At 42.7% G+C, this 25065-nt stretch overlaps 2 protein-coding genes across 2 annotated transcripts; one reads left to right on the top strand and one right to left on the bottom strand.

Moving 5' to 3' along the window:
- Nucleotides 1–616: 616 nt before the first annotated feature.
- Nucleotides 617–7297, top strand: hmga1a (high mobility group AT-hook 1a). The gene is made up of 5 exons (XM_078288552.1): nt 617–726; nt 1514–1627; nt 2883–2976; nt 4061–4117; nt 5187–7297. Exons 2-5 carry the CDS (start codon nt 1533–1535, stop codon nt 5250–5252), a joined length of 312 nt encoding a protein of 103 aa, XP_078144678.1. The 5' UTR covers nt 617–726; nt 1514–1532; the 3' UTR covers nt 5253–7297.
- A 193-nt stretch (nt 7298–7490) lies between these two features.
- smim29 (small integral membrane protein 29) lies at nt 7491–12544 on the bottom strand. The gene is made up of 5 exons (XM_071894613.2): nt 12476–12544; nt 11528–11834; nt 11250–11275; nt 11018–11123; nt 7491–9586 (listed from the first exon to the last, which is right to left on the bottom strand). The coding sequence occupies exons 2-5, from the start codon at nt 11633–11635 to the stop codon at nt 9518–9520; spliced, it is 309 nt and encodes a 102-aa protein (XP_071750714.1). The 5' UTR covers nt 11636–11834; nt 12476–12544; the 3' UTR covers nt 7491–9517.
- Nucleotides 12545–25065: the final 12521 nt, after the last annotated feature.

The following is a 25065-nucleotide window of genomic DNA, read 5'->3' as shown; positions in this document are numbered from 1 at the left end:
TTGTGTTTATATTTGTGGTTATTTGCTTTAGAGTAATAATATCACCAACTGGAGGTCGTAGTTTGTTTTCTTCACAACTTCATCACTTGTTTTATGGTTGAAGACTGTGAAAACGAATAAGATATTAAGTGATATGTCCTAGCAAATGCACAGCGACATGCATGCGCTGAATTAGAAATATTTCTGGATAAAATTTGGTTCTATTATTGAAAGTATATTCCACAACTTTTACACATGCTTGTATAGTGGTTTATGATCAACCTGGAAACAGAAAGGGATACAGGAGGGGGGTTGGGCTCCTCGTACTGTTGGTGGCCCATTTATCATATCTCCGCCCTCCAGTGTTTCAGCTCCCATGAGGGCGGCTCTTTAAATTGCCCCCAAAACTCCTCCGGGCTGGCGCCTTTTCTTTATCTGCAGGAGACGAGACGCACATGCTATTTATAGGACGCCGTGGAATAACCTCTCCAACCTGCTACATTGCTGGTAACATTTAAACCCATTTCTTTTTTCAAAAAAATCTGTTCACTTCCTCTCTAATTCACAACTGTTGTTTTTTTCAACGCTGCATAAACTGGGATTTAAAGGGGCGGGCTGTGTGTTGTCTGACGAATAAAAGCTGTAGCCTATAGATCAGTGAGAGGCTTTTTAACCGGGTATAGCCAGGCGAGCTTGAAGGGAACATTTCGTCTTAATTTGATCAGAGGCGATAATCGAGGGATAAAGGTAAGAGCAAGCAATGCGACAGTAAACACGTAAGACCTTGCAGGGTCGGTAAGCCTTTCACCATTTTAATGCATTTTCACAGAAAGTAAGATCCGAGCGGAGCTGACTGCATGTTTTTTAAATGTGATTTAGGCTGTTGTTAGTTGGCTCGGTCTTTCACAGCACAAAGTCAGCCTAAGTCTTCGCTCGCTTGTGTTTGTGCGCTGTGTAAAAACCCGAGTGCTGGATGTACGAAGCAGAGCCATCCATGAAGGGAAGGCAGGGCTTAGTAAACCCCGCTGAGCACACCACAGCCATTGTATGTCTGTCCGTGGATATTTCACCACGGCCCGGCGTGCACACACAGACACAGTGTCAAATAGTTTTATCTGCAGGCCCGATTATTGGCCACCACAACTACAGCAAATGGGCCTAAAATGGTCGGTGCGTAGCCTATAGGAGCGTCGGTTTAGCAGCCTATGCAGGTTTGTGCGGCCTCCCACCGCTTGCTGAGTCCGAGCAATATCATGCAAGCCGGTTGATGTCAATCCCTTGTTTGTCTGCCATCATTGGCTGTGTAATCGAGCGCCGATGAGACATAAATAGACCTGGAAATACGCACAGATTAATTGAGTTAAACGCGTTACCGGCGTGCGGTGATCCATGTCATTTTTTTTGTTGTTGTTTTGAGCTCCGGTGGTGAGTTTCAAGGCCGAAGTGTTGGATATGTGTGTGAGAGCTTAAAATGCCAGACGAAATCAATGCCAAGTCAAAACCGAAAGTCTCAACAGTGTGATTTGTTTCTCAGGTCCGAAACCTAAGCCAACATGAGTGACAAGGGGACAGTCTCGCCGAAAGAGAAGGAGGCAACAGAGAAAAGGGGGCGTGGAAGACCCCGCAAGCAGCCGCAGGTAAAAACTTCTGACGTAAGTACCTGGCAATATTTTTCATATTTATTTACCACTGTGAGGTGGACCACTGTGTCTTGTTTTCAGGTTTGCAGGTATAAATAATAATAATATAGCATATATATCTAAAAGCAACAACAAAAAAGAGGTAGTTCAGGTAGTATTGGTTATTTAAATATCCCCGTTGAGATCTTGGCAACTAAGCAACATGATCTTATAGTATGTATCCATGTCATATACGAGCCTCTGCTGCTCTACTGAGCCATTTCTCTCTCACTGAAATGAAGATTGAAGGGAAACTGGATCAGGCCCCGCTGACCAGTTCCTCACCCCTGACCAGTCCCAGTGTAGACACCCACAACAAACTTCCTGTGTGTCAAGCTGGTTTGTAAGCAACATGTAACCCAACCCCCTTAAACCAGTTGTAACCCCCCATGACCCACCTCTGCTCTTCACTTAATGGATGACATGGCAGAGTCAAAAGCGCAGAATGGCTCATGTAGCTGTCACTCAGCGCGTGTGTGTGTGTTTCAGTATTGAATTGCTTGGTTGCTATGAGCTGTGGTTGTAAACACACTAGAAATGCAACAGGAGACTAGTCTGCCATGATATAACCTACAACCACATACTATTTTAATTGCACAAGTGAAATATCCAATGTTGTCACGCCATCATCTCCCTTTTTGTTTTTTTAATTTACAGTAAATGTTACTTCTGAGGACTGCGGCTGCTCAACCAGTTTAGGGATTCAGAAACTCTTGTCTTTTCAGTCACACTCTACTAAATATGAGCTATAGTATGACAAAGTGCGTATCTCATTATCAGCAGCCCGTCAGTTGGAGACAACAGTTCTTTCCATAGGGCTTGTTATTGTCATTAGACCATGGCAACCTGTGGCTGGGACCACCTGTCAGCCTTAAAGTAGCAGTGAGTGTCAGTTGCACTGACCTTGAATAGTGAACTCTTTGTGTCATGACAAAGTCTTCCATGTAGGAAGCGTGTGTCCATGCATTTTTCAAAGCCTGGTTCTATTGCTGAGACGGTCCCTAAAGCGGAATGATTTAACTTTCCTCCTTCAAGTCTGTTTCACTTGAGTTTTGGAGGAAGGACTTGAGGTTGCAAATATTCATTGTGTCCGACCTACAAGAAATTATAAAGATGATACTGTGTTTATATGTTACAGAGGTATTTTCATTGCCTGGAGGGCCCAATCGCTAGACTGGAGATGTGTGCAGGATAATGTTGTCTTATTGCATCTTCTGGCTGTTGCCTTGCTCTTCAGGAACCCAGTGGGTCCCCTACTCCAAAGAGGCCCAGAGGACGGCCGAAGGGCAGCAAAAACAAGACAGCCACCAAGGGCAAAGTAAGTCAATACTGTCTGCAGGCCTGTTTTACATGGCCACAAGTCACCATGTCCTCAGCCACTAACATGCATCCTGTACAAGACCCTGAGCAACAGCAACTGTCTGGGCCAAGACAGACATTTAATATCCTATGGAGAAGCTGCCTATGCATTCTCTCATCTTCCCCTGCAACTGTTTCCTTACTTCATCTGCCCCCTCCTCCCCTTCCCATTCCCTTGGCGGTTAATGAACATTTTGTTAGCTTAACGGTAGCTAACCTCATCCTCTTAAAAGGATGTCCTGCTGTTACTTGTGATTTATTGGTTAACAGCAATATAGCCGCTTCCCCCCTCTGGTGTCAAAAATAGCAAGGCCAGGGCTTCCCATTGTAAGATCGGGGTTTGACTGGCTGTTTTTTTTTGTTTTTTTTTTAAAGTGATGCTCACTCTTGTACTTCCTGTCCTCCAGCTTCCTGCAGCTTGTCATGCACAGTGTGGTGCAGGTGCAGAGGCCGCAAGACTGTTTCCAAGCTGACACTAAGCACCCCTCCACCCCCACCCAGCACACAGCCCTAGTTCTTCTCTCCCTGTCGTCTCCATAGCAACAACTGATTTCTCCTTCGCCCCAACCCTTCAGCTCCCCCGTGCGCTCTGTGTCTTCGGTGCTCTGCGCTGTGTACGGGAGAGCGAGAGTAAACACATATACGCGCGCGATATAGGTTTAATAGCGAGGGCCGAGCTGCAGAGGGTTTGTCTCTCGCTCGGTTCCACCAGCTGTCTCTGAGCCTCAGACCAGGTGGCCAGCGAACTGGAGTGCCCTGTGTGCAGTTCCTGTCGGCCTTCCAGATAATAGCCAATGAACCCAATGCCCCTTTTCCATCTGTCTCATTGCAGAGGTACTACTGCCATCTGCAGGCCGTGAGTGGCAGGCTTCTTTGGAACAAGTCTTGTTGTACACCAAAGATAAGGGAAAGTGAAATTGTTCACTCAGGGTTTACTTCCTCTAACTCAAAAAGCCAGACCCAGCACCTTTTACTGGCTTTGAGTGAGGCGGACCAGTAGCTTACTGGCTTTGCTAATCTTTGGTTATGCTGTTTTTCCACAGAAGGCACCAGCAGCCTCTTCTGCAGGCGGGAAACGCAGGGGAAGACCTAAGAAGGAGGTAAGAGTCTTTGCACCTATATTAAAAATGCAGCATCAGTGCTCACGCGGGTTAAGCCGTTCCTCGTATTTATTTAAGTATTTCACGAAAAAGGCTTTTCAAATGACGCGACAGAATATAACCTACAGGCCGAGCACTCCCCTGACATTGCAATGAATTATAATTGGTATGACTGTCTGCAGGGGCAAATTGCATTTCCTTAATTAATTCCCTTGCCTGCTTCCTTCCTCTGGTAGACAAGTCATTTTTACTCATCACAGCTATTTGGTTCTCCTCCATGTATTCCACTTAAAAGTACTGCCACAGTTCTTAGTCACACAGGGCCTCTACCTGGCCACATTAACAGGCAGTCCTAGACCTGAATAATGACTGTCTTCTTCATGGGGTACGCTCATACTCCTGTTTAAACATTGTTATCCATTCTTAGAAAGTTTGGTTATTGATCCAAATGTTGACTTGTGTAACTGGCGGTGTTAGTTGTGATTAGTGGTTTAAAATAAAACACTAGAAAATGCTGGAGATGCTGGACTATGTACAGCTAGTCAAAAGGCATGTGTTTCATTTAGGAAGAAACTGCGGTCTTGTAGTAACATTCTGTCATGTGCATGAGTGGTTAGGGCGTACTCCAAAAAAAAAAAAAAAGAAGCCTGGATTGCATTAGTCACAGAGGAGAATGACCCAAAGTTACCCTCCTAACTAGCTTCTCGTTTTTATGAATGAATATCTCAGGAGCAGAGTGGGAGGAGGGGGAGGGCATTAGTGAGAGTCGGAGGAGGAAAGGCAGGAGAGCAAAGCAGGATGCCTCATTGTGACTCACCACTCTTATGAATCACTATTCACTACAGATGGCTCACCCCTCCCCTGGGTGTGCTTCATGCCGCAGTGGTTTATCAAGGAGATTTATAATGCATTTATGTCTGTTTTTTCATGTTGATACTTGGAGCGTTATGAAAACTAAAAGCAGGCATTTCGGGGCATGAGTCACAGGCACTTATTGTTATTGAATACTGATGGCACTTGTTGCATTTTTTTTTTGAATGGCGTCTGACTGGGTTTGGTTCTGCCACAGGATAAGGAAGAGAAGGCATCCCAAGAATCATCTGAGGAGGAAGAGGAAGAAGAGGAAGACCAGTAATTCACAACGCATGCTACCTCACTCAACATACTGACTTACTGTTAACCAGAACTGGGCTGTATCTCCAACACCAGTGCCACCACAACCACCATTGTTCACGACAAAGCCCTCGTACCAAAGGAGGGTTAACACAGTACATAAATCTCTTCATGCAACAGCACTGGATAAACCATGGACCTTTCTCAAGCATAAATCTAAGAATTACATGAAAGGTAACAGCCCTTTTCTCTATATGTCATGTTACCACAAGTCTTTTATACTGGACAAAAGTATGCTCTAAGGAGCCTGGACCTTTTTTTCTCCCCTAAAGATGGTTTGTAGGACATTTTCTCTGCTTAATGTTACTTATTCGTTGTACCCGCATCTGAGATGGTAGGGCATATAGACTTTCTCCATGTTTTGTACTGGACAAAGGTGAATTTTACCTATACTTGCTGTTTTGTTTTGTGTGTTTGTGTGTGAAGTGGTTAACCTATCCTTTACATCTGATTAGAGATGGAGGAGTTGAGCTTCAGCATTTAGAATGAGAATAGGTAACTGATGGTAGATATATTTTCCATGTCTAATCTGCGTAACTGATTTCAACCCTATTATTTCACCAGTAGAGCAGAATCCTCTTCACCCCTCTCCTCCCCACCCCGCCTTAGGAGAGTTTAGTCATAGTTATACTTTTCGTATACAATACTCTTCCTTCTCAGTCCTCGGCTTCTAGTGGGAAGATGTCAAGTGTATTGTTAGTAATCAGTGGTCTGATCAGACTTACTGTTATGTTCCTCCGGGTCACATACCATCAAAAACAGTGTGCTGCTTTTTCATATGATAATAAAACTCAACCTATTGGTTATATGCGTGTGGTTCAGGCATAGGTTGGAGGAGTTACAGGCTGAGAGCATCGGTGTCATTTCTTCAGGGAGCTTTTACAAATGCTGTTACATTGGCATCTGTCTTCATACGGTCCTCAGTTTCCACGCGCGCTCACTCAATCAGCTGTAAGGCAAACGGTAATTGGTCTGACAAGGAGTTTGATTGTAAAAGAGGATAGTGGCACTACTATCCGATGGGGCTGTACAATTTTTCATTCCATCTAGCTCTCACTGCTTCACCTAGCTTAGTCCGTCTGTGTCATCACTTAGCGCAGTAATATGAATTACTTTTCTTAGTCTTTTGAGGATGTGTTGTATGCTGTCTGCTACAGGAAAAAAAGATGTTTTGTTTGTGTATTTCTAAGTGTCAGGGAACTCTTGGTCACAGTCCAATTACTGGGTTTTTCCACAAACCTAAGCTGCTACAACCTCAGTTACAAAACCCCGGAAAACTGCAAGCAGGCAATACAGGGCCTGGAATTTCATACCTCACTCAACAACAGCTTACTTTACCATATAATTGCATTAAACTGGTTTCTGTTGTTCAATGTAACCTCTGGCAAGAGTTTGAGAGATGTCTTTATTACATAGTTTGTGTATTTTTCTTTTTTTTTTTTTTTTTAACCTGACTGTAATGAGGTATTCTAAGATGCTAGCCAAGTGTGTGGTTGTGTGCTTACACACACTGCTTGGCTTGTTCATAAACAGAGCTTGCAGACAGGTTGTTTAAATGTGTGAAGCAAGTCAGGGAGACCTGTCAGCTTGGCAACTGTGTTCGCTGACTGTGGTAGATTAGCAGGTGTGTTATATCTTTTTAATAAATCTTCTGGTGCACTGAAATGTTGGTTCAGATTTTCATGGACAAATGTTTGTGTGTTTGTGACAAAGACTGGGCGCTCTTTCCACTTACATATTCTGTTGTTGGCCACAGTGTGTTTGGCACAACCGCACACAGCCATCCTCTCCATACTCAGACTGGTCACTTCATATCTATTCACATCCTCCAACTACTTTGACAATATCCAATGCCATTTTACATACCAACATCTGCAAATGTTCATTCATATACTGTAAAGTCAACAGGATGGGATCATTCTTTTTAATGTACACTGTCTATAAATGTACAATGTCTATATTTCTATGGTGCCCTACGACAATTTGTATCCAGAAATGGTCAATAAAGACAAGAATTTATTCTCTTGGTCATTTTTCTGTCAGTTTTTCTAAGGCATGTGAGCTTATAGCTAAGATTGGTTTGTGCTTATGCAAAAATATCTCAACACAAATTCAAGTTATCGTTTTTTTCTCCAAAAGGTCACTTAAACATACATAGGTTATGATGCTGGGCTTTAAAGTCTTCAGTACAGTCTACAGTATATATATATATATATTTACTGGGATTCATTGTTGTATGAATTTATTTGAGGCCTTACTAGCTGTCATCAGCTGACAAATTGCTGCACAAAAACTAAGTGAGGCTACTTTGACTTGTTTTATTTGCATGTACCACATATCTAAACCAACAGCCCATCAATTCACTCTCAAAGCAACAAAATATTACAACAGTCTTAATGGTAAAACTTGATAACAGTGCTGCCAAATGTACATTTTACATTTGCATTTTCATCAGTAGTTCCTGGATTTTCAAGTGCTACCCAACATCACAGCCTTCCATGAACAGTTTATAAGGCGATGTCACGTTTTACCAGTGCAAATCAATGTCCAATACGTGATCTAACACAACAGGTCCAATTCACACGGTAAGTGGCCCGTTTAATTAGATCTCACATAAAATGGACAGAAGGGATCAATAGGTAGAAACCTGGAGCTGCACCACAGAAAGTCAACTGGGAGATATTGGGAGTATCTTCTGGAGATATGGAGACATTTTCTAGTTCTGATTCAGAATTGACTACACTGCTACCGAATAAAGCCAATTTAGATTAGATACATTTAGACTCAAAACATTCTGTGGGTCGACAAAATCAATCCTCTGTTCATCGTCTATGGAGCACCTCCAGATTTTATACCTACTGATGTCACAAGTTTGAGTCTTCGCAGTCTTAATTTCTGGTTTTGAGAAAGTTGTCCAAATGATGCTCACAAATATTGATTGGACTGTCCTTGAGCAATAAAATTAATTAATTCTTAAACTGAGTGGTGTTCCCCTTCAAGGATGGTTTAACAGTTCTAGCTATAGTCAGATTACATTCACAAATGCAAGGCAAAGAAAGGTCAGAAAACGTTACAATGCGTCTCACAAAAAAAAAAAGAAAAGCATCTGAGGTTTCCTGAGTACTTCATACAGTCAGGCCTATGGCATGTATCTGAACAGATTCTTTAGCTGGAGGTAAATTCATGCTGGTGCCATGCCTTTCAGACAGGACATATTTAGGGCACTAGTCACAGCTCATTGTGGGGATGAGAGGAGGTTGGCGTAGCTTACTTCCAGATCTGGCTTGTCATGCCATAGACAAGAGTCATAGGATTTGGCTAAACCGCAAAGATCTAGGTCGTGGGGCAGCTAGTTAAATTCAGTAAACCAAACTAAAACCAAAGACGGCTTTTTCATCCTTAGACTCAAAATGAAACTGAAATAAAATTTAAAAAGAAACCAACCTGATCTTAACACACTTTCTTTTCGTGGATTAATATGATGTTTTGATTAAAAAACAAAACTATTTTGAAACTCTGGTATTCTAAGGTCTTATGTTAATACAATACACTTCACTGTATGGTGAAGGACTGAGGGCATTCAATCACAGAAACCATATTAGCCTATACTGCACAGCAAATCAACTCTACATTTTACTGACCCAGCCTACATTTATAAACCCTCTCATAGCAGAAGTGATGATCTGAAATGGTGTAGTTAATCTATAATGTTAACAAAATAAGTGCAAAACTAATGGTAGAAGAACATTCATACTCCTGACACTGTGAACGTGGCCCCTAAATCAGAAGGTCAGAACAAATCCCTATCGTGACCCACAGGATCAGACTTGCTTGTCCCACGTCTCCCGCAACAACATTATGAAGGCAAACAACAGAGTAAACCTACTGTAACCCATATCTTTGGAGGGATGACACCTTTTTTAACTTTCAGTCATGACATTAAACACCACAGTAAAAAAGTTGAATAAATAACCTCAAATAAATATGTTTCAGATACTGCAGCTGTTAGGCACACAGGATTGGCATCAAAATCCCCCAATGAACAGTCACTGTATCTGTACAAAAAAGCAGGAGAAACAGAGGAGATGACTCATGCTGATGTAGTCAAGGATGAGGGCAAATGTCATTTAAAAAAAAACAGTCTTGGGCATGACTTCCAAAATGATTGAGATCTCTGGCTGAAGGTTATCTCCATACAGCAAATGCTCTTGCCACTGTTTATCACAATCATGCACTGACATCTTTAGTCAGGAGGGGGCGCCGTTGTTGATAAGCTCTGGCCCAACCTTGTACAATCTGGGGACATAAAATCACAATGCAAACGCATGAGAAGAGTTTTTAAAAGGAAGTGCTAAATGCAATATTGATTCCAATATGAATGTGTAAAGCTATGATGCATGTGACTTTAAGTTAAGGGCATAATTCTAGCCACCTAAACCAATACAAACATTGAAGAAATACAGAGAAGTTGCTTTTCCCATTTCACAACTTTATGAGTTGGAATGTGGAGTGAAACTTAGTGAGCAACATTATCCATGACCAATATTGCCATCTAGTGTTTCTCATGACATAGTGCATAATCTTGGGCTCACTGCAGTCTAGCAATCAGGCCAACATTTTGACTTGTATACACATACAGTTTTTCTAGCTGTAACCATCATTTAGGTCAGCTATTTCTAAACTGGGGTATATGTGTACCACCAGGAGTATCTGGAGCTTCACAGGCAGGCAAAATTGTTTTAGTGTGGCCATATGATAGCTTGATATCCATATGTATACACTTTATATGTACAGTATCTACTGGTTACTTGGGTCTATTCTTTAGCTATGCATAAATATCAATTTCAGGATTGCTTGAGGACAAAATTCTGCTGAAAGAAATCCACTGTCCAAATGTTTGGCCACCTAAAAGATCTCAAAACCAGCTACAAACATTTCAGCTGTGAAGGGCATGCCAATTAAATGAGCACTGCAACCTCACTGCAACTAAACTTTACGCAATATTTCTTGCAACTATGCATTTCTATCTGCCGGTTGATGTGAGTAATCAGTTACTCGCAAGTTGGGCAATACTGCTTCCGTTTGAGTGATTGGCGCAACCAAGGGCTGCAGAGGAATTGATGAGTTCATCCATGAATTGCAGCACAGTCAGAAATAAAGAGAAAATAAGGAAACAGTAATCATGTCCCCACGAGTGCAGTTGCCCCTCTGGGAAATATCAGAACACAGTGGTGAGATGCATCATTCCCCCCAGGTTCTGTCACAATCCAATCAGCAGTGTCTGAGATATTGCGTGTGGTGGAAAGACAAACCAACGGACACTGCCCAATCCATAGTCCATTGATTTCATCATGGGGGACAAAACAAATATGTTCCCAAATTTCCATGTGTTTTATATACACATGCATTTATGTTTTCTAGCCTTCAGGGATTTTAGGCAGCTTAAGCCTGTTTTTTGAGATTTCTTGCCTTCCATTCTTTTGTTAAAACACATGCAGTCTGCAAACTGAACTCTGCTGAACTCTTAAGATCACATTTAATGCAAAATTCTGTAAGACGATGTTTCATGTTGACTTGACTTGAAATAGGACTTTATAAAAAATAGTCTCCTTTTATTAACCGTGCTGGCTACATCTGATTTCAGAATGACAACTTGTACCACTTGTAAAACTGTCCCAGAGAGCGCAACAACTGCTAAAGTTTTTAAATCAGTTGTATAGATCATACCCTCGTGTCCTCCTCTCTCCATAACATTTCTTGCTCAGCTTCATTCAGCTCCTCCGACGGATCGTATGTGTAAACTGGCAACAGCTGGTGGCGGAGCCTGTCAATTCTGAGGGACAAAATATAATAAATAACATTAGGAACAGAAGTGATTTAATGAATCATACTCTGAGAGTAGAGAATTTGCTTTGTATCATGAATGTATTGTGCAATGAAATCAATACAAAACAGTTACCTTCGTTTCTTACGTACATACATAACCTAAAACAAACAGAAGAGTATTACTACACATAAAGGTTACACATGGAGTTTACTTTTCTGAGCTGCAAACATTCATGCAATTACAGAGAGGACTTTAATCTCTATCACGAGTTCATTGTGTCATTTCAACTTTAGTGCCTACTGCCTACTATATGACAGCTCGTTGACACTACATCTTTTTAAACAAGTCAACACTGTACACTGATCAACACCGCATGTCAGCATGCCGTATACCATCTGCTAGCCACTCACCACAGCTGCAGCGATCCCAATGATAGTGATCAGGAAGAATGGCACCAACACATAGCCGACTGCCACATCCCCATCTATGATGGCAGGGGGTTGAGTAGTGCTGTTCATTGCATATGTTCAGGGAGGAGGGGGCACAGGGGGCTGCTTCCGCTGAGCCAGAGGGGCTTTACAAGCAGCAAACCCCCTCTCTGAGGCAGACACTGTGCAGCAGTTCTCTCCTCAAGTTTCCTCCTTGTTGTTTATGCCTCATCCTCTCGTTCATGTGACTTCCACATGGTATCTCCGCCCTCCCTAATCAGCGTGAAATCTGAGGGAAGGCAGAATGGAAAGAATTAGCACATAGTTAGAATCATAAAAAAGAGTTATTAACATTACATAGAGGCAAATGTGTTGCTTTGGGTGAATCATCAAAACAAGCCGCATTTGTGATGCACGTCCGAAATTACCTGCTAAGTTAATTATCCACCTAACAGCATATAACTGATGTGAAAGGGAGTAGTCGCAAGCCTGCCTGAAAGGTCCAAATGTGAGCCATTTCATTATTAACGTTTTTATGTTCGGCCAGATGATGTCTCGTGATCTTATTATACCAGCACGCCTGACGTTAGCTAGCTGCAATGGGCTATACTGTCTGCAGTTAGCTGATATATGCTATTGTCCGTTCATATGGCTAAAGCAGGCGCCCCATATTTCCTACTTGTAATATTTTACAGAAGGTTCACTGTTGTCTATAAACTTTCTCCTTTGCAAGCCCGCAAAGACTGTATAGCTCAACTAGCTGCAAACTTAGCTTCCGTTAGCTAACTTAAGCTAGTGAATGCTACCATGAGTGACATGAGATGTTTTTCTACACATAAACACTGGCAAGCCATCCGGGTACGGTTAAGGGTTGTTTCTAGTCAAAACAGACGATTTCGCTGGCCTTGGAAAACCCAAGTAAATACTCACCACTATTTTGGCCGTTATGCTGCTTCCCGTATAACGTTAGTTACGCCGTGCTTCTGGAACCGCTGAAACCACAAACTCAGTGACGGGGAGTCACGTGACCAAACAACACCGAGACGGGAAGGGCGGAGCTGCCCAAGCTCACGTGACTCTGGAAAAGGTAGAGTGATTTTTTTTTTGTGAACATCAACAATACATCAAATACACTGAAGCAACATATAATAAACAACAGCAGGTAGGGGTGGATGCAAGCATCAAGCATTCAGATAAAGACCCCCCCCGAAAGCGAACATGACAACAGTTTTCTGTTGTTTTCTGTCAACTGTTTTACTCATAGGCCTACTTTCTGAAAATAGTGTTTATGTATTGCTTGAGTTCATTGATCAGAGCTATGAAGTTATTTTTTTAATGTGAAATTATATTGATCAAGAAATGTGTCCTGTTCAATAAACCCAAACAGCACATTATCCCACAAAACAGTTTCAGTATGCTCTTGACAACATAGCCTACACAACTAGGATGCTGTCGGGCCTACAGCAAGGGTATATCACCGAAATTCCCCAATCCTCGAAGGCCCCATTAAGTCAAATGTAATAAAAAGCCATTCAATAATCACACAATAAGACTCCAGGTTTAATCTTCCCAATTATATTGGTTGTATGTCCCAACTATTTTTATTTTGCCAAATAATAAAGTTTTTGCTGCTGTTGGGCAAAATCTGGTCGGATCTGTATGGAAATTGGTGTGCATATTCCACATACAGTTTGGAACATGATTACCAAGTTTCATAGCGATTGGTGAAATTTTGTTTGAGTAATAAGCCAAAATGTCACAGGCCACGCCCACTTTCACTAATGACGACCAAATATAAAATTTTGACTAGGACATGGTCCTAGAGCATGTGTACCGAATTTCACCAATTGGATTAGGAGATACAGTTTTCTGGCCTTTGTGGCGCCCCCTATTGCTCAATAATTGAATGGCTTTGCACACACGTTCATTCATTTTATGTGAACATGTTGTCCAAGTTTCATGATGATTGGACCATCTATCACAAAGTTATAACAATTTAGCTTATAAGCCATGCCTCCTTCACAACTTTAAGAGTCAATATCTTCAAAACTACAGAAGATATCAACGATCTATAAAAAAAAAATGTAAGAGTGTAGGATCATAGATGCTACTAACCAATTTTGGTGGTAATCGGTCAAACGGTGTAGGAAGAGATGTTAAAAATGTGTTTTTCAAATAATTCAAAATATCAAAAAAAATGTCCAGGCGAACCTTGAGGGTCCTTATGGCAAATTTGTAGAGTACGGTTAGACATGTGGACATGTGTACCAAGTTTCATGTAAATCGGACAAACGGTGTGGGAGATACAGCACTTTCAACTTTTTATTTTTTACCTTTAATTATAGTGCCACCATCAGGCCGATGGGGGTCATATTTCTTGTGTGTCTAATTGAAGCCATACTAGACCATGGTGCAAAGTTTCATGGATCTAGCATTTATCATCTCACAGGAAATTGAGCCCAAAGAGAAAAACAATAATAAAAATAGAGTTCTTCCTCTAGGGGTCATCAATGTCCATACCAAATTTGAAAAGATTCTTATAAAAACTGTTCAAGTTATCGCGTTCACACGAAGGATCGGCGGCGGACGAGGCGGCGGGTGGGGTGAATCCATAATATCCCCCAAGCTCATTTTGGGGATGTAATGACATTAATTAATAAGATTAAGCCTTTGTACTGTGTAGTCCTCACTAAAATGGTATGTACCATCTAATCTAATAAAGATCACAGATAAAGGTCACAGTCAGTAGGTCACTTGATAGGTCACTCTCTGCTGTTTACTAGACAATACAATGAAAACGCACTTTAAGTATTAGTAGTAGAGTTCCTACAGTAGAGTTCCTACAGAGGAGAGGAGAGGAGAGGAGAGGAGAGGAGAGGTCCTTGCTATAGTTGAGTCCATGGGGGTGGATGCTGTAAGGCCTGGAGGCCATATTCCTCAGGTGGACCACAGTGTTTATACAGGTAGAAGTCTATCCTGATACATTTTTCTACCCAGCCAGAAAATGGCACAACTGCTGAAGATTTTGAAAGAGGTAATTAGTTTATACAATGCCGTTTAAAAGTTTTGTAACCCTTTTGGAATAGTCTATTTCACGTAACTTTGGGGTTGTCACTTTATTACACCTGTATTTGATGTAGCAGCATGGTGTGAATATGTTACCCTGCATGTCAAACTAACAAAGCACCTTCACTGGAAGCAGCCACTGTAACCAATTGATAGCTCTCTCTTGGACCCAGAAGGACTGGTCTGTCATCACAGCATGAGTGGTTCTGGGAACTAGTCAACAGCTAGTTTAGCATTTCACCTTTTTTGTTGTTGTTCATGAATACACACAAGGTGAGGAGAAGAGAATCTAAAAATGATCTGTTACCTGACAAATTGGGTAACTCAGTCTATCTATGGAGGTGTAATATTGGTGAGTTGACCACTGCTAAATACCAACAGCTCTTTTCTTACTCATGCACCTCAGTGGAGACACTGCTGACTTAGAGGCTGGGGTCTGTTTGTGGGTAACAACAATCTAAAGGTGACACTAATGACTTGGGGCCTGTCTCAAAAAAAGCCAGTTTAGTGAGCTAAATTTGGGCATAGCCCTGGCTTTTCTGTCTCATGAAGGTGGCTCACTTTTAACCTTGGTAGATCGCCATGGTAACCTATGCTGCACAGCTAACCTGCTCTGGAGCAGGTTAAATATAAACCTAGAAAATAAACCTATAAAAGGCCCGTCTCTGCACCAATCAGCTCTCTGGACAAATGGAGTCACCATTCCTACAGGATCCCAATATGAACAACAACACTGCTTTCAAATGAAAGTAACAGGTAATAACAAGAACTGTACAGGGAGAAACTGCTGAATAAATTATGCAAATAGGATGTGAGAGGCTCAATATAAACATCGACTGACATTTGTGTATAATTTAGACATTTGCAATCCTCTTGACACGTCTTGAACAAAGCAAAGCATCTTTGTCTGGTATAAAAAATGATATGTGACACATTGAACAAACCTACAAGTTGACCAGAGAATCACTGAAGAACTCGTATCTGCATTGTGCATCTCTAATCCTGTGTACAAGGACACTGGGAAGGCTGTCATCATGTCACTGCTTTAAAGGGTAAAAACTACTACAAAAAACATTTCAAAGAAGAAAGAAGGACGCTGCAGTATGTTCCACTGTTAAAGTTTTGCAGCAGCTTTTAAGTCAAACACATTCTTGACAAGGCTTTAGATACTCAGCTCATATCAGAGAATGGAGAAGAACAGCTAATATACAAATGCTTTCAGGTTGGTGTGTATTTCAAGGACAACAGTTTTGTGTTGAACCCAGATTGAGAACCAAAGTCTTAGTGGAACATTTAAGTTGAACTTTAAATTTTGTGTGAAAAACACTAATGGGAGTATCAGTTTGGCTGGCAGTATCTTCTAGGAGTGTAAGAAAATATTGATAAGCTTGTACTAATTCTGTTTTACAATACAACCTTTGACTTTTTATTTCTTTGAATTCTATAGTTATATCCATGCACTTTACTGTAGAGTTTATAGAGTAGCAGTAAGAAGAGTAACATTGACTTGTTTCAGTCTTGTCTATCAAAACAAAAACACTGTCAAATCCTGTAATGGATAAACAGAATCAAAGTATTGTAAACTAGAAAAATGGGAAAATAATTCTGCACACTGCAAATAAAAGGGTAGGACAAAAAAGCTTTTTTAGTTCAGAAAAACAAATTTATTGCCTAAGTGCCTATAGCTTAAAGGTGAAAAAAGAACTATATACAAAAGAACTAAAGTACGGTGGCCATTTTAGGATATCCTCAGCTGCCTTTGTCATTCGTAGATCTACGTTGTCAAATTTAGGTGGACTTGTGTCGGGTTTAGCTGTCTTTTGTCAGACTTAGATGGACTTGTATCAGGTTTAGATGTACTTTGTCAAACTTAGATGGCGCTCGTCTGCAATGGAGGGCAGTCCCAGTATCACAATCAAGCGCTTCCAATCCTTCATCAGGCAGTGTGCTACAACTGGACTGAAAGGAACCAGTTTCAGGTAAATAAGGCGGCGATACTATTCCAGCAGAGAGCTGGAATACGCAAATATAAATCAGATTTATCTGAATCGCTGCACAGTTAATTAAAAATGCTTTTGTATTTACTTGAAACTGGTTCCTTTGAGTCCGGTTGTAGCACACCATGTGATGAAGGATTGGAAGCGCTTGGTTGTAACGGCGGGACTGCCCTCCATTGCAGACGAGCGCCATCTACGTTTGACAAAGTACATCTAAACCTGATACAACCCCATCTAATCTGACAAAACACAGCTAAACCTGACACAAGTCCACCTAAATCTGACAAAAGACAGCTAAACCTGACTCAAGTCCACCTAAATCTGACAAAAAACAGCTAAACCTGACACAAGTCCACCTAAATCTGACAAAAGACAGCTAAACCTGACACAAGTCCACCTAAATCTGACAAAAAACAGCTAAACCTGACACAAGTCCACCTAAATCTGACAAAAGACAGCTAAACCTGACACAAGTCCACCTAAATCTGACAAAAAACAGCTAAACCTGACACAACTCCACCTAAATCTGACAAAACACAGCTAAACCTGACACAAGTCCACCTAAATCTGACAAAAAACAGCTAAACCTGACACAACTCCACCTAAATCTGACAAAACACAGCTAAACCTGACACAAGTCCACCTAAATCTGACAAAAAACAGCTAAACCTGACACAAGTCCACCTAAATTTGCCAAAGTAGATCTATGAATGACAAAGGTGGCTGAGGATGTCCTAAAATGGCCACTGTACTAAGGAGCAAACAGCTGGTGGTGGTGCAAACAGCTCCTGATGACTCCTGTTCCTGCTACAGAGGTGCAGGGTCCCCCTCACCTGCACCACTAGAGGAAAAGAGGACAAAGAAGACGGGGCATTCACTCAATACTCTCTTACTTACAAGTTTGCTTGAAGGCTCAAACGGGCCAGTTCATTGATTCCTCTTGTAAGCAGTGAGAGCAAAGCCTTACCTGAGGACATAGAACAGGAGGTAAGCGGTGTCCTCTCTGTCCTTCAGGACCGCGGCCTCATCTGTCCTCGTCACACGGGAGTCATCGAGGGTCACCCATTCCCCGCCGTGTCCCTCTGCGACATCACTGATGTAGTGGCCTGTGTGGGACACACGAAACACAATGCAGATTAAGCTTTATTTGGTGTGTTTGTTTACATGTGTGTGTGTCCCAGATCCATATTTATGTCTGATGTATGTGACATTAATTACCGCAGTCGATGCTCTCCCCGAGGTGAGAGACGATTGCAGAGAGGTGGTAGCTGCTCTGGACACTGTGATCCTGCTGTAAAGAAACATGGTGAGTGAGGAGGCGTTCACTTCCTTTTTAATAAGGCTCTTAAACTACTCTATCCATGCGTAACTATTCAGTACATTTTCTCTCAACAGTTCATTGAAAAATTACTGTTTTCTCTCTCTTATACATTTATTTTCTTTCTCCATCTCTGCTGTCTCTCCCTATTTCTCTCTCACCACAGAAGCTCCCTGCTGAGATCTGTCTCTGTCTCCTGAGCTCTCCAGCTGATCGACTGATGCTGAGAGACACACCACAGAATCTTCTTTTACTTGGAAACTTACAAACTAAAATTGGGTGTTTCTAGCAGTGAACAGGTTTAAAATTGCACAATTTCTCTTACCTGTGCTTGGGAGGGGATTTGCCTGGGGTGACACCTTGCTGCCTCCTGGGGAGCTTTGAATAAAAGAGCATCCATTTTGATCAATGTGATATTCAAGATAAATATAGGAAACTGTTTTCAGACATGACATAAGTGTACAGTAATAGGCAGGTGCTCATTCATGCTAGTAAAGAATCTATATAAAATCTATAAGTCCTGTATAAGCCAGTTTGACAGACAGTCATGAGCTCATTCAAAAGAACTAGAAAGAGAAAGGCTTTTCAATCAGAGAAGTGAGAATAATCAATATAACCCCATTACATTGTTTAGAGTTGTTTTGGGTGGTATAACATGAATTTATGATACATTAAATCATTTCATGGTCATTTCATTTCTGGTTTGTGAAATTACTCAGTAAATATGTATATAGTATGTTTGAAGTTATTATGCAGTTGCTCCAATATGGAGTGTAATGGTTTACCTCAGTACATCCTGCTGCTCTTCCAACAGGGAGGCCAGAGAAAGAACTGGAGGGATGCAGACAGCATCACCCACTCTCCTCAGCTCTTCCCCATCGTGGCAGAAGCGCTTCATGTGAAGCACTAGCACTCTATCAAAAGAGAGAGTACCATTAGCACATACTATAGAAAGACAGTGTAGTTTACAACATCATGGGCAGGTTCATGTATGGGACTTACCTGGGTAGAGTGAGGAAACCTCTGGACACTGTCGCCTGGTGGCCAAGGCACTGCCAGCAGGTACACTCCAGTTCTGATGCCTAAGGGACACTGAGAGTCACTAACATAGATGTGTGTGTGTGTGTGTGTGTGTGTGTGTGTGTGTGTGTGTGTGTGTGTGTATGGAGAACTGAACTGATCCTCTGTATACTGACTTTGAAGTAGCGTGCGAGGCTGTCGGTCAGGCAGGAGGAGAGGTCCAGAGACAGGTTGTTGTGCCCCTCCTCCTGGAAGACTTTGTCACCACAGCTTTAAAAACAAACATGGAGAAGAAAAATACTTTAACTCAGATCACCGGACAGTTCTGTGAACCTCAGTGATAAGTGATGTACTTTGTTGTTTAATGTTTAATTCTGTGATTGTTCAGATAAAACATCATGAATATAGTAAATGCAGTTTGCTGTTGAGTTACCTGGAGCAGGTGCGGACAGACTGCAGCTTGAACTCAAAGTTCTGAGTGGGACAAACGTAGTCCGGTGTTGTGGACGTCCCCTGCTGCGTCTCGCCCTGCATTTTCATGCCCATGAGAAAGAGCATCAGGAACTCATGGGCATCCTGTAAGAGATCAACAAGCCATTAAAATATGTTTATCACACAAATACTGCAGTAAAAAAGAAATCATGAATGCTAGGCTCATTTTTGTACCTGCTGAAAGTCATCCTCGTACTCCTCATTGAACACGGCCAAGCTGCTCTTGACTGACCTCAGCAGCCTCCTCTTGCCATGGTAGGAGCTTTGACCCTGCCTCGCCTTGTACAGCTCCCCAAAGTACCTGGAGAACAGGAGATTGAGAGCATAAGTATTTATGACTTGCTTTTAATACCAAGGGAACAATCAGTAAAGCAATGAATCAGTCAACCTGTAGCCTAGTGTGTGGGGTGAAGATCTCTTGCTCTACTGTACCTCTGCAGCTTCAGGCTGGTTCTGGTCTTGGGGCTCCACAGCGCCTCCTGCCCCATGATGTCAGCACAGAAGCTGGGGAGGCTGTACAGGGCCTGGAGAGTGGCGTTCAAGAAGCAGGTGTTCCCAACGTTTGGCAACCTGAGACGAAAAGCACATCAATAAAAATAGAATAACTTTATAATATGTTCTGTTGCCCAAGGTGCTTTTAATGAACCTAGAGCAATTCTTTGTGAAAACTGATCTGAAACTATGCACAACACCTGATGAAAATTCATGGTTTGTAATGGCAGTGATATGACTAACTTATCTGAACCTCAGATATCCAAACTGTCCAGTCTACCAAATGGGCATAATGAATTAAATAGGCAGTGATGAGAAAATGAACTCTGCCAAGTCTTAGAGATTACCTCAGTCTAAAACTTTTTGCTTTTCCAATATGCTAATACTGCCAAGTTCAATTAGAATAATTACAATTTTCCCACTTGGATTTTGTTTGCTTATACTAATTAAACAGGAAATGAATGAAGAGTCAAGGTAGATCAATTTCATTTTTGTCTCATACCCCAGCTTCTTCTTCTGGCCTCTCTGGGTCTTGCTCCTCCTGAACCAGCTGAGGAACGACAGCAGGCTCCTGGACTTGAAGGAGGATTTGCCGTCTGCCTGCACTGGCCTACAAGATGGAGAAAGAGACAGAAGGAGAAAGAGAGGGGCTGGGTAAGAGAGAGGCAGACTAGCAGGGATGTGATCTGAGCAACACAAAAAAAGAATGGAGCCAAAGGCAGAAAAACAGGAATATTCACTGGAAATGTATCTCTAAGCAACATATCTGATCTCTAAACTGTCCTAGGTTTCCACTGCTGTATGAGAAACCTTATGGAGAAAAAGTAATACCTCTCCAGAGATCCAGAGCAAGGCAGCTCCAAGGAGACTTATGAGGAGAAAAACATGAAGTAATGAGAGAGCAGTTTTAGAGTGGCATATGGACAATAAATCTCTATATATCATACATACATACATACATACATAACATAACATATCTGTTATTAAATGTACCTGCTGTGGCAGCGATGCCAGGAGACTCAGTCAGCGCTTCCTGGCCAAACGCCTCAGGAACTGCTGGAATCCTAAAAAACAGTGTACCTTCATTTAGGACAAAGCAGCTACACAGGCACACTGACCATGATGCTGAGGCATACATGGTGCTTACAGTTTCAAGTCAAAATGTTAATATCACCCCACAACATTTCTCAGCATTGCAGGAACCACTTTCATTCACTTAAAACAAGCCACTTAAAGGGAAACCTTGACTTTTTGACTTGAAGGGTTATTTTTCTTCTTCAGCCAATGGACACAAAACAGGGAATCAACTAAACACTTCAGTCAACTAATCAATGGCATGCTATTATTGGCAGCATCATTCATGGAAAGTCATGGATACTGATGTGTCGACACAGCTACCTCATTGGCTACCCATGGCAACCAATTCCATAATGAATGAATGAAGGCAATGCTAACAAGCAGTATTTAGTGGGAACAAATATAGAATTCAAAACATCACAGTGTCCCTTTAAGTTGGTTAGACCAGACAAATTGAATAATTTAAGAGAATGGAGCTCTCAGTGATGGTTGGATTCCTGCTGGAAAGCCACAGTAAAAATATATCATTAGCCTTAATTAGCCTGCGTCATATTCTACCTGTCGATGGCGCTGTTCTTCACACTCAGATCCTGGCTGTCTGGGGAAGAGGAGGAGGGAGAAACAGTGGTGGAGGGGGAAGAGGGGGAGGGAGAAACAGTGGTGGAGGGGGAAGAGGGGGAGGGAGAAACAGTGGTGGAGGGGGAAGAGGGGGAGGGAGAAACAGTGGTGGAGGGGGAACAGGAGGAGGAAATAGTGGTAGAGGGGGGAGAGGAGGAGGGAGAAACAGTGGTGGAGGGGGAACAGGAGGAGGAAATAGTGGTAGAGGGGGGAGAGGAGGAGGGAGAAACAGTGGTGGAGGGGGAACAGGAGGAGGAGGAAACAGTGGTAGAGGGGGGAGAGGAGGAGGAGGAAACAGTGGTGGAGGGGGGAGAGGAGGAGGAGGAAACAGTGGTGGAGGGGGAACAGGAGGAGGAGGAAACAGTGGTAGAGGGGGAAGAGGAGGAGGAGGAGGAAACAGTGGTGGAGGGGGGAGAGGAAGAGGAGGAGGGGAGAGAGGAAGAGGAGGAGGAAACAGTGGTAGAGGGGGGAGAGGCGGAGGAGGAAACAGTGGTGGAGGGGAGAGAGGAAGAGGAGGAGGAAACAGTGGTGGAGGGGGAACAGGAGGAGGAGGAAACAGTGGTAGAGGGGGGAAAGGTGGAGGAGGAAACAGTGGTGGAGGGGAGAGAGGAAGAGGAGGAGGAAACAGTGGTGGAGGGGGAACAGGAGGAGGAGGAAACAGTGGTGGAGGGGGGAGAGGAGGAGGAGGAAACAGTGGTAGAGGGGGGAGAGGAGGAGGAGGAAACAGTGGTGGAGGGGGGAGAGGAGGAGGAAATAGTGGTAGAGGGGGGAGAGGAGGAGGGAGAAACAGTGGTGGAGGGGGAACAGGAGGAGGAGGAAACAGTGGTAGAGGGGGGAGAGGAGGAGGAGGAAACAGTGGTGGAGGGGGGAGAGGAGGAGGAGGAAACAGTGGTGGAGGGGGAACAGGAGGAGGAGGAAACAGTGGTAGAGGGGGAAGAGGAGGAGGAGGAGGAAACAGTGGTGGAGGGGGGAGAGGAAGAGGAGGAGGGGAGAGAGGAAGAGGAGGAGGAAACAGTGGTAGAGGGGGGAGAGGCGGAGGAGGAAACAGTGGTGGAGGGGAGAGAGGAAGAGGAGGAGGAAACAGTGGTGGAGGGGGAACAGGAGGAGGAGGAAACAGTGGTAGAGGGGGGAGAGGCGGAGGAGGAAACAGTGGTGGAGGGGAGAGAGGAAGAGGAGGAGGAAACAGTGGTGGAGGGGGAACAGGAGGAGGAGGAAACAGTGGTGGAGGGGGGAGAGGAGGAGGAGGAAACAGTGGTAGAGGGGGGAGAGGAGGAGGAGGAAACAGTGGGGGAGGTGGAGGGGGAAGAGGAGGAGGAGGAAACAGTGGTGGAGGGGGAACAGGAGGAGGAAATAGTGGTAGAGGGGGGAGAGGAGGAGGGAGAAACAGTGGTGGAGGGGGAAGAGGGGGAGGGAGAAACAGTGGTGGAGGGGGAACAGGAGGAGGAGGAAACAGTGGTAGAGGGGGGAGAGGAGGAGGAGGAAACAGTGGTGGAGGGGGGAGAGGAGGAGGAGGAAACAGTGGTGGAGGGGAGAGTGGAGGAGGAGGAAACAGTGGTGGAGGGGAGAGTGGAGGAGGAGGAAACAGTGGTAGAGGGGGAAGAAGAGGAAGAAACAGGGGTGGAGGGGAAAGAGGAGGAGGAGGAAACAGTGGGGGAGGTGGATGGGGAAGAGGAGGAGGAAACAGTGGTGGAGGGGGAAGAAGAGGAAGAAACAGGGGTGGAGGGGGAAGAGGAGGAGGGAGAAACAGGGGTGGAGGGAGAAGAGGAGGAGGGAGAAAAAGTGGAGGAGGGGGAGGAGGAAGGAGAGGAGAGGGGAGAAAGGCGGAGAGAAGAGTGTCTCTTCCCCACGGTGGATGAGGCACGGCTAGGAGTAGGCAACGTGCCACCGTCAACAGTCTGTTAGAAAGAACAAGGTGAATTTCAAAATACTGTAACTATACCTGGGTATAAGTATAAAGATGAACAACAGAGAAGTTATTTGAATTTTAATCCTATTTTTGTTCAACTGAAGAAAAAATTAAATCCATGGCTAATGAGAGACTTATTTGTTTGGTCTGGTATCATTGTCCAAAGCAGAAGGAATATCTAGATCTGTTTATGTCTCATTGGCCCAATAAATATTATCAAGGATTTAAACAAAGTGCTTTGTAATTTTATTTGGAGGATTTTAGCTCTCTTAAACGAACAGTTCACCCAAAAATGGAAATTTTGTCATTATCTAATGACCCTCCTGTCAGCTGAAACACTGGTGACGTTTGTATTTATAACACACATCAAGCTAGCTAGCGCAACTCCATAGCAACTTTTTCCAAAACAACTGGAGTGAATAGAGATAGTTTATTTAGGTAAAAATGACCATAATTTCATCCAAACAGCATAATACAAATGTTTTGAAGCCAAACCATTGCACTGTGGGTCCAAAAGTCCAATATTCAGGCCTAGGTTACCTTATCTCCCAGATTTTCCGCACTTCTTCTGCACCGCGCCAACCATCACAACAGTAGCGAGCAGATGCTGCCTTCAAATGCTGTCATAAAAATTTTAGCTACGGGAGAGCGCGCTTGAACGTCCCAATAAAATGGAAAATACCAATGGGAAAGTCAGATTTTACATGATAACCAAGAGAGCCAAGATGTGACATTCTCACTTTTTGTTTAACTTCTGGTACCACGCACAACAACTTTAGCTAATACACTTATTAAAATATCAATTACAAAACTGTTGTGAATATTCTCCTCTTTATTCTGCTGTTGTAGCGCAAAGTAGCTCTGTAGCCTACAATTTGGTTTCTAAAATAGTCACCAAAAAAGCTACTTTTGTTGCAGTTATTTCTGACTGAAAAAGTACTTGAATACACGAGGAGTTGTATTTACGACTGGAACATTCGAAAGTACGCGCAAACGAGGAGCATGAAGGCAGCAAGACTCTTCCACCAGATCGCTGAGTGAGAGTTGCAGCACACTTGTAATGGGATCTACATCTAATACTTTACTGAGCCAAAGTTTCGACGCTATGTCTTCATCAGGGCATAATGTATGAATACAAATAAATGTGATACAGTTTTATATATAATATTTCACTGTATTATTAAATCGTTTTTCCTGCAGGTACACTTAATTGGACGACTGAACAGAGGAAATGGATCCTGACTTAAATTATTAATTTTTAATTTAGCCTAATTGTTAATAAAAAAAATTGTATACCAGTAGTCACTTTTGAAACACACAGTATTTACTAAATTGGAGTATGAGTACTTCAGGACAAAATTATTATTATTATTATTATAAATAATTATAATTTATTTCATAATAGAAAGACATTTTTGTTTAGGAATAGCCCATGTTTAATAATAATAATGTCCAATTTTATGTCCTGTTTTATCCCTGTTCTGTTGTATTTTTTTCTATTTTCATTTGTTTTTGTTTCCCTTTTATCCAGTTT

This window comes from Centroberyx gerrardi, chromosome 14 (genome assembly GCF_048128805.1).
Source record: "Centroberyx gerrardi isolate f3 chromosome 14, fCenGer3.hap1.cur.20231027, whole genome shotgun sequence".
Taxonomy (NCBI): domain Eukaryota; kingdom Metazoa; phylum Chordata; class Actinopteri; order Beryciformes; family Berycidae; genus Centroberyx; species Centroberyx gerrardi.
This window is presented reverse-complemented; position numbering and strand designations above follow the sequence as displayed.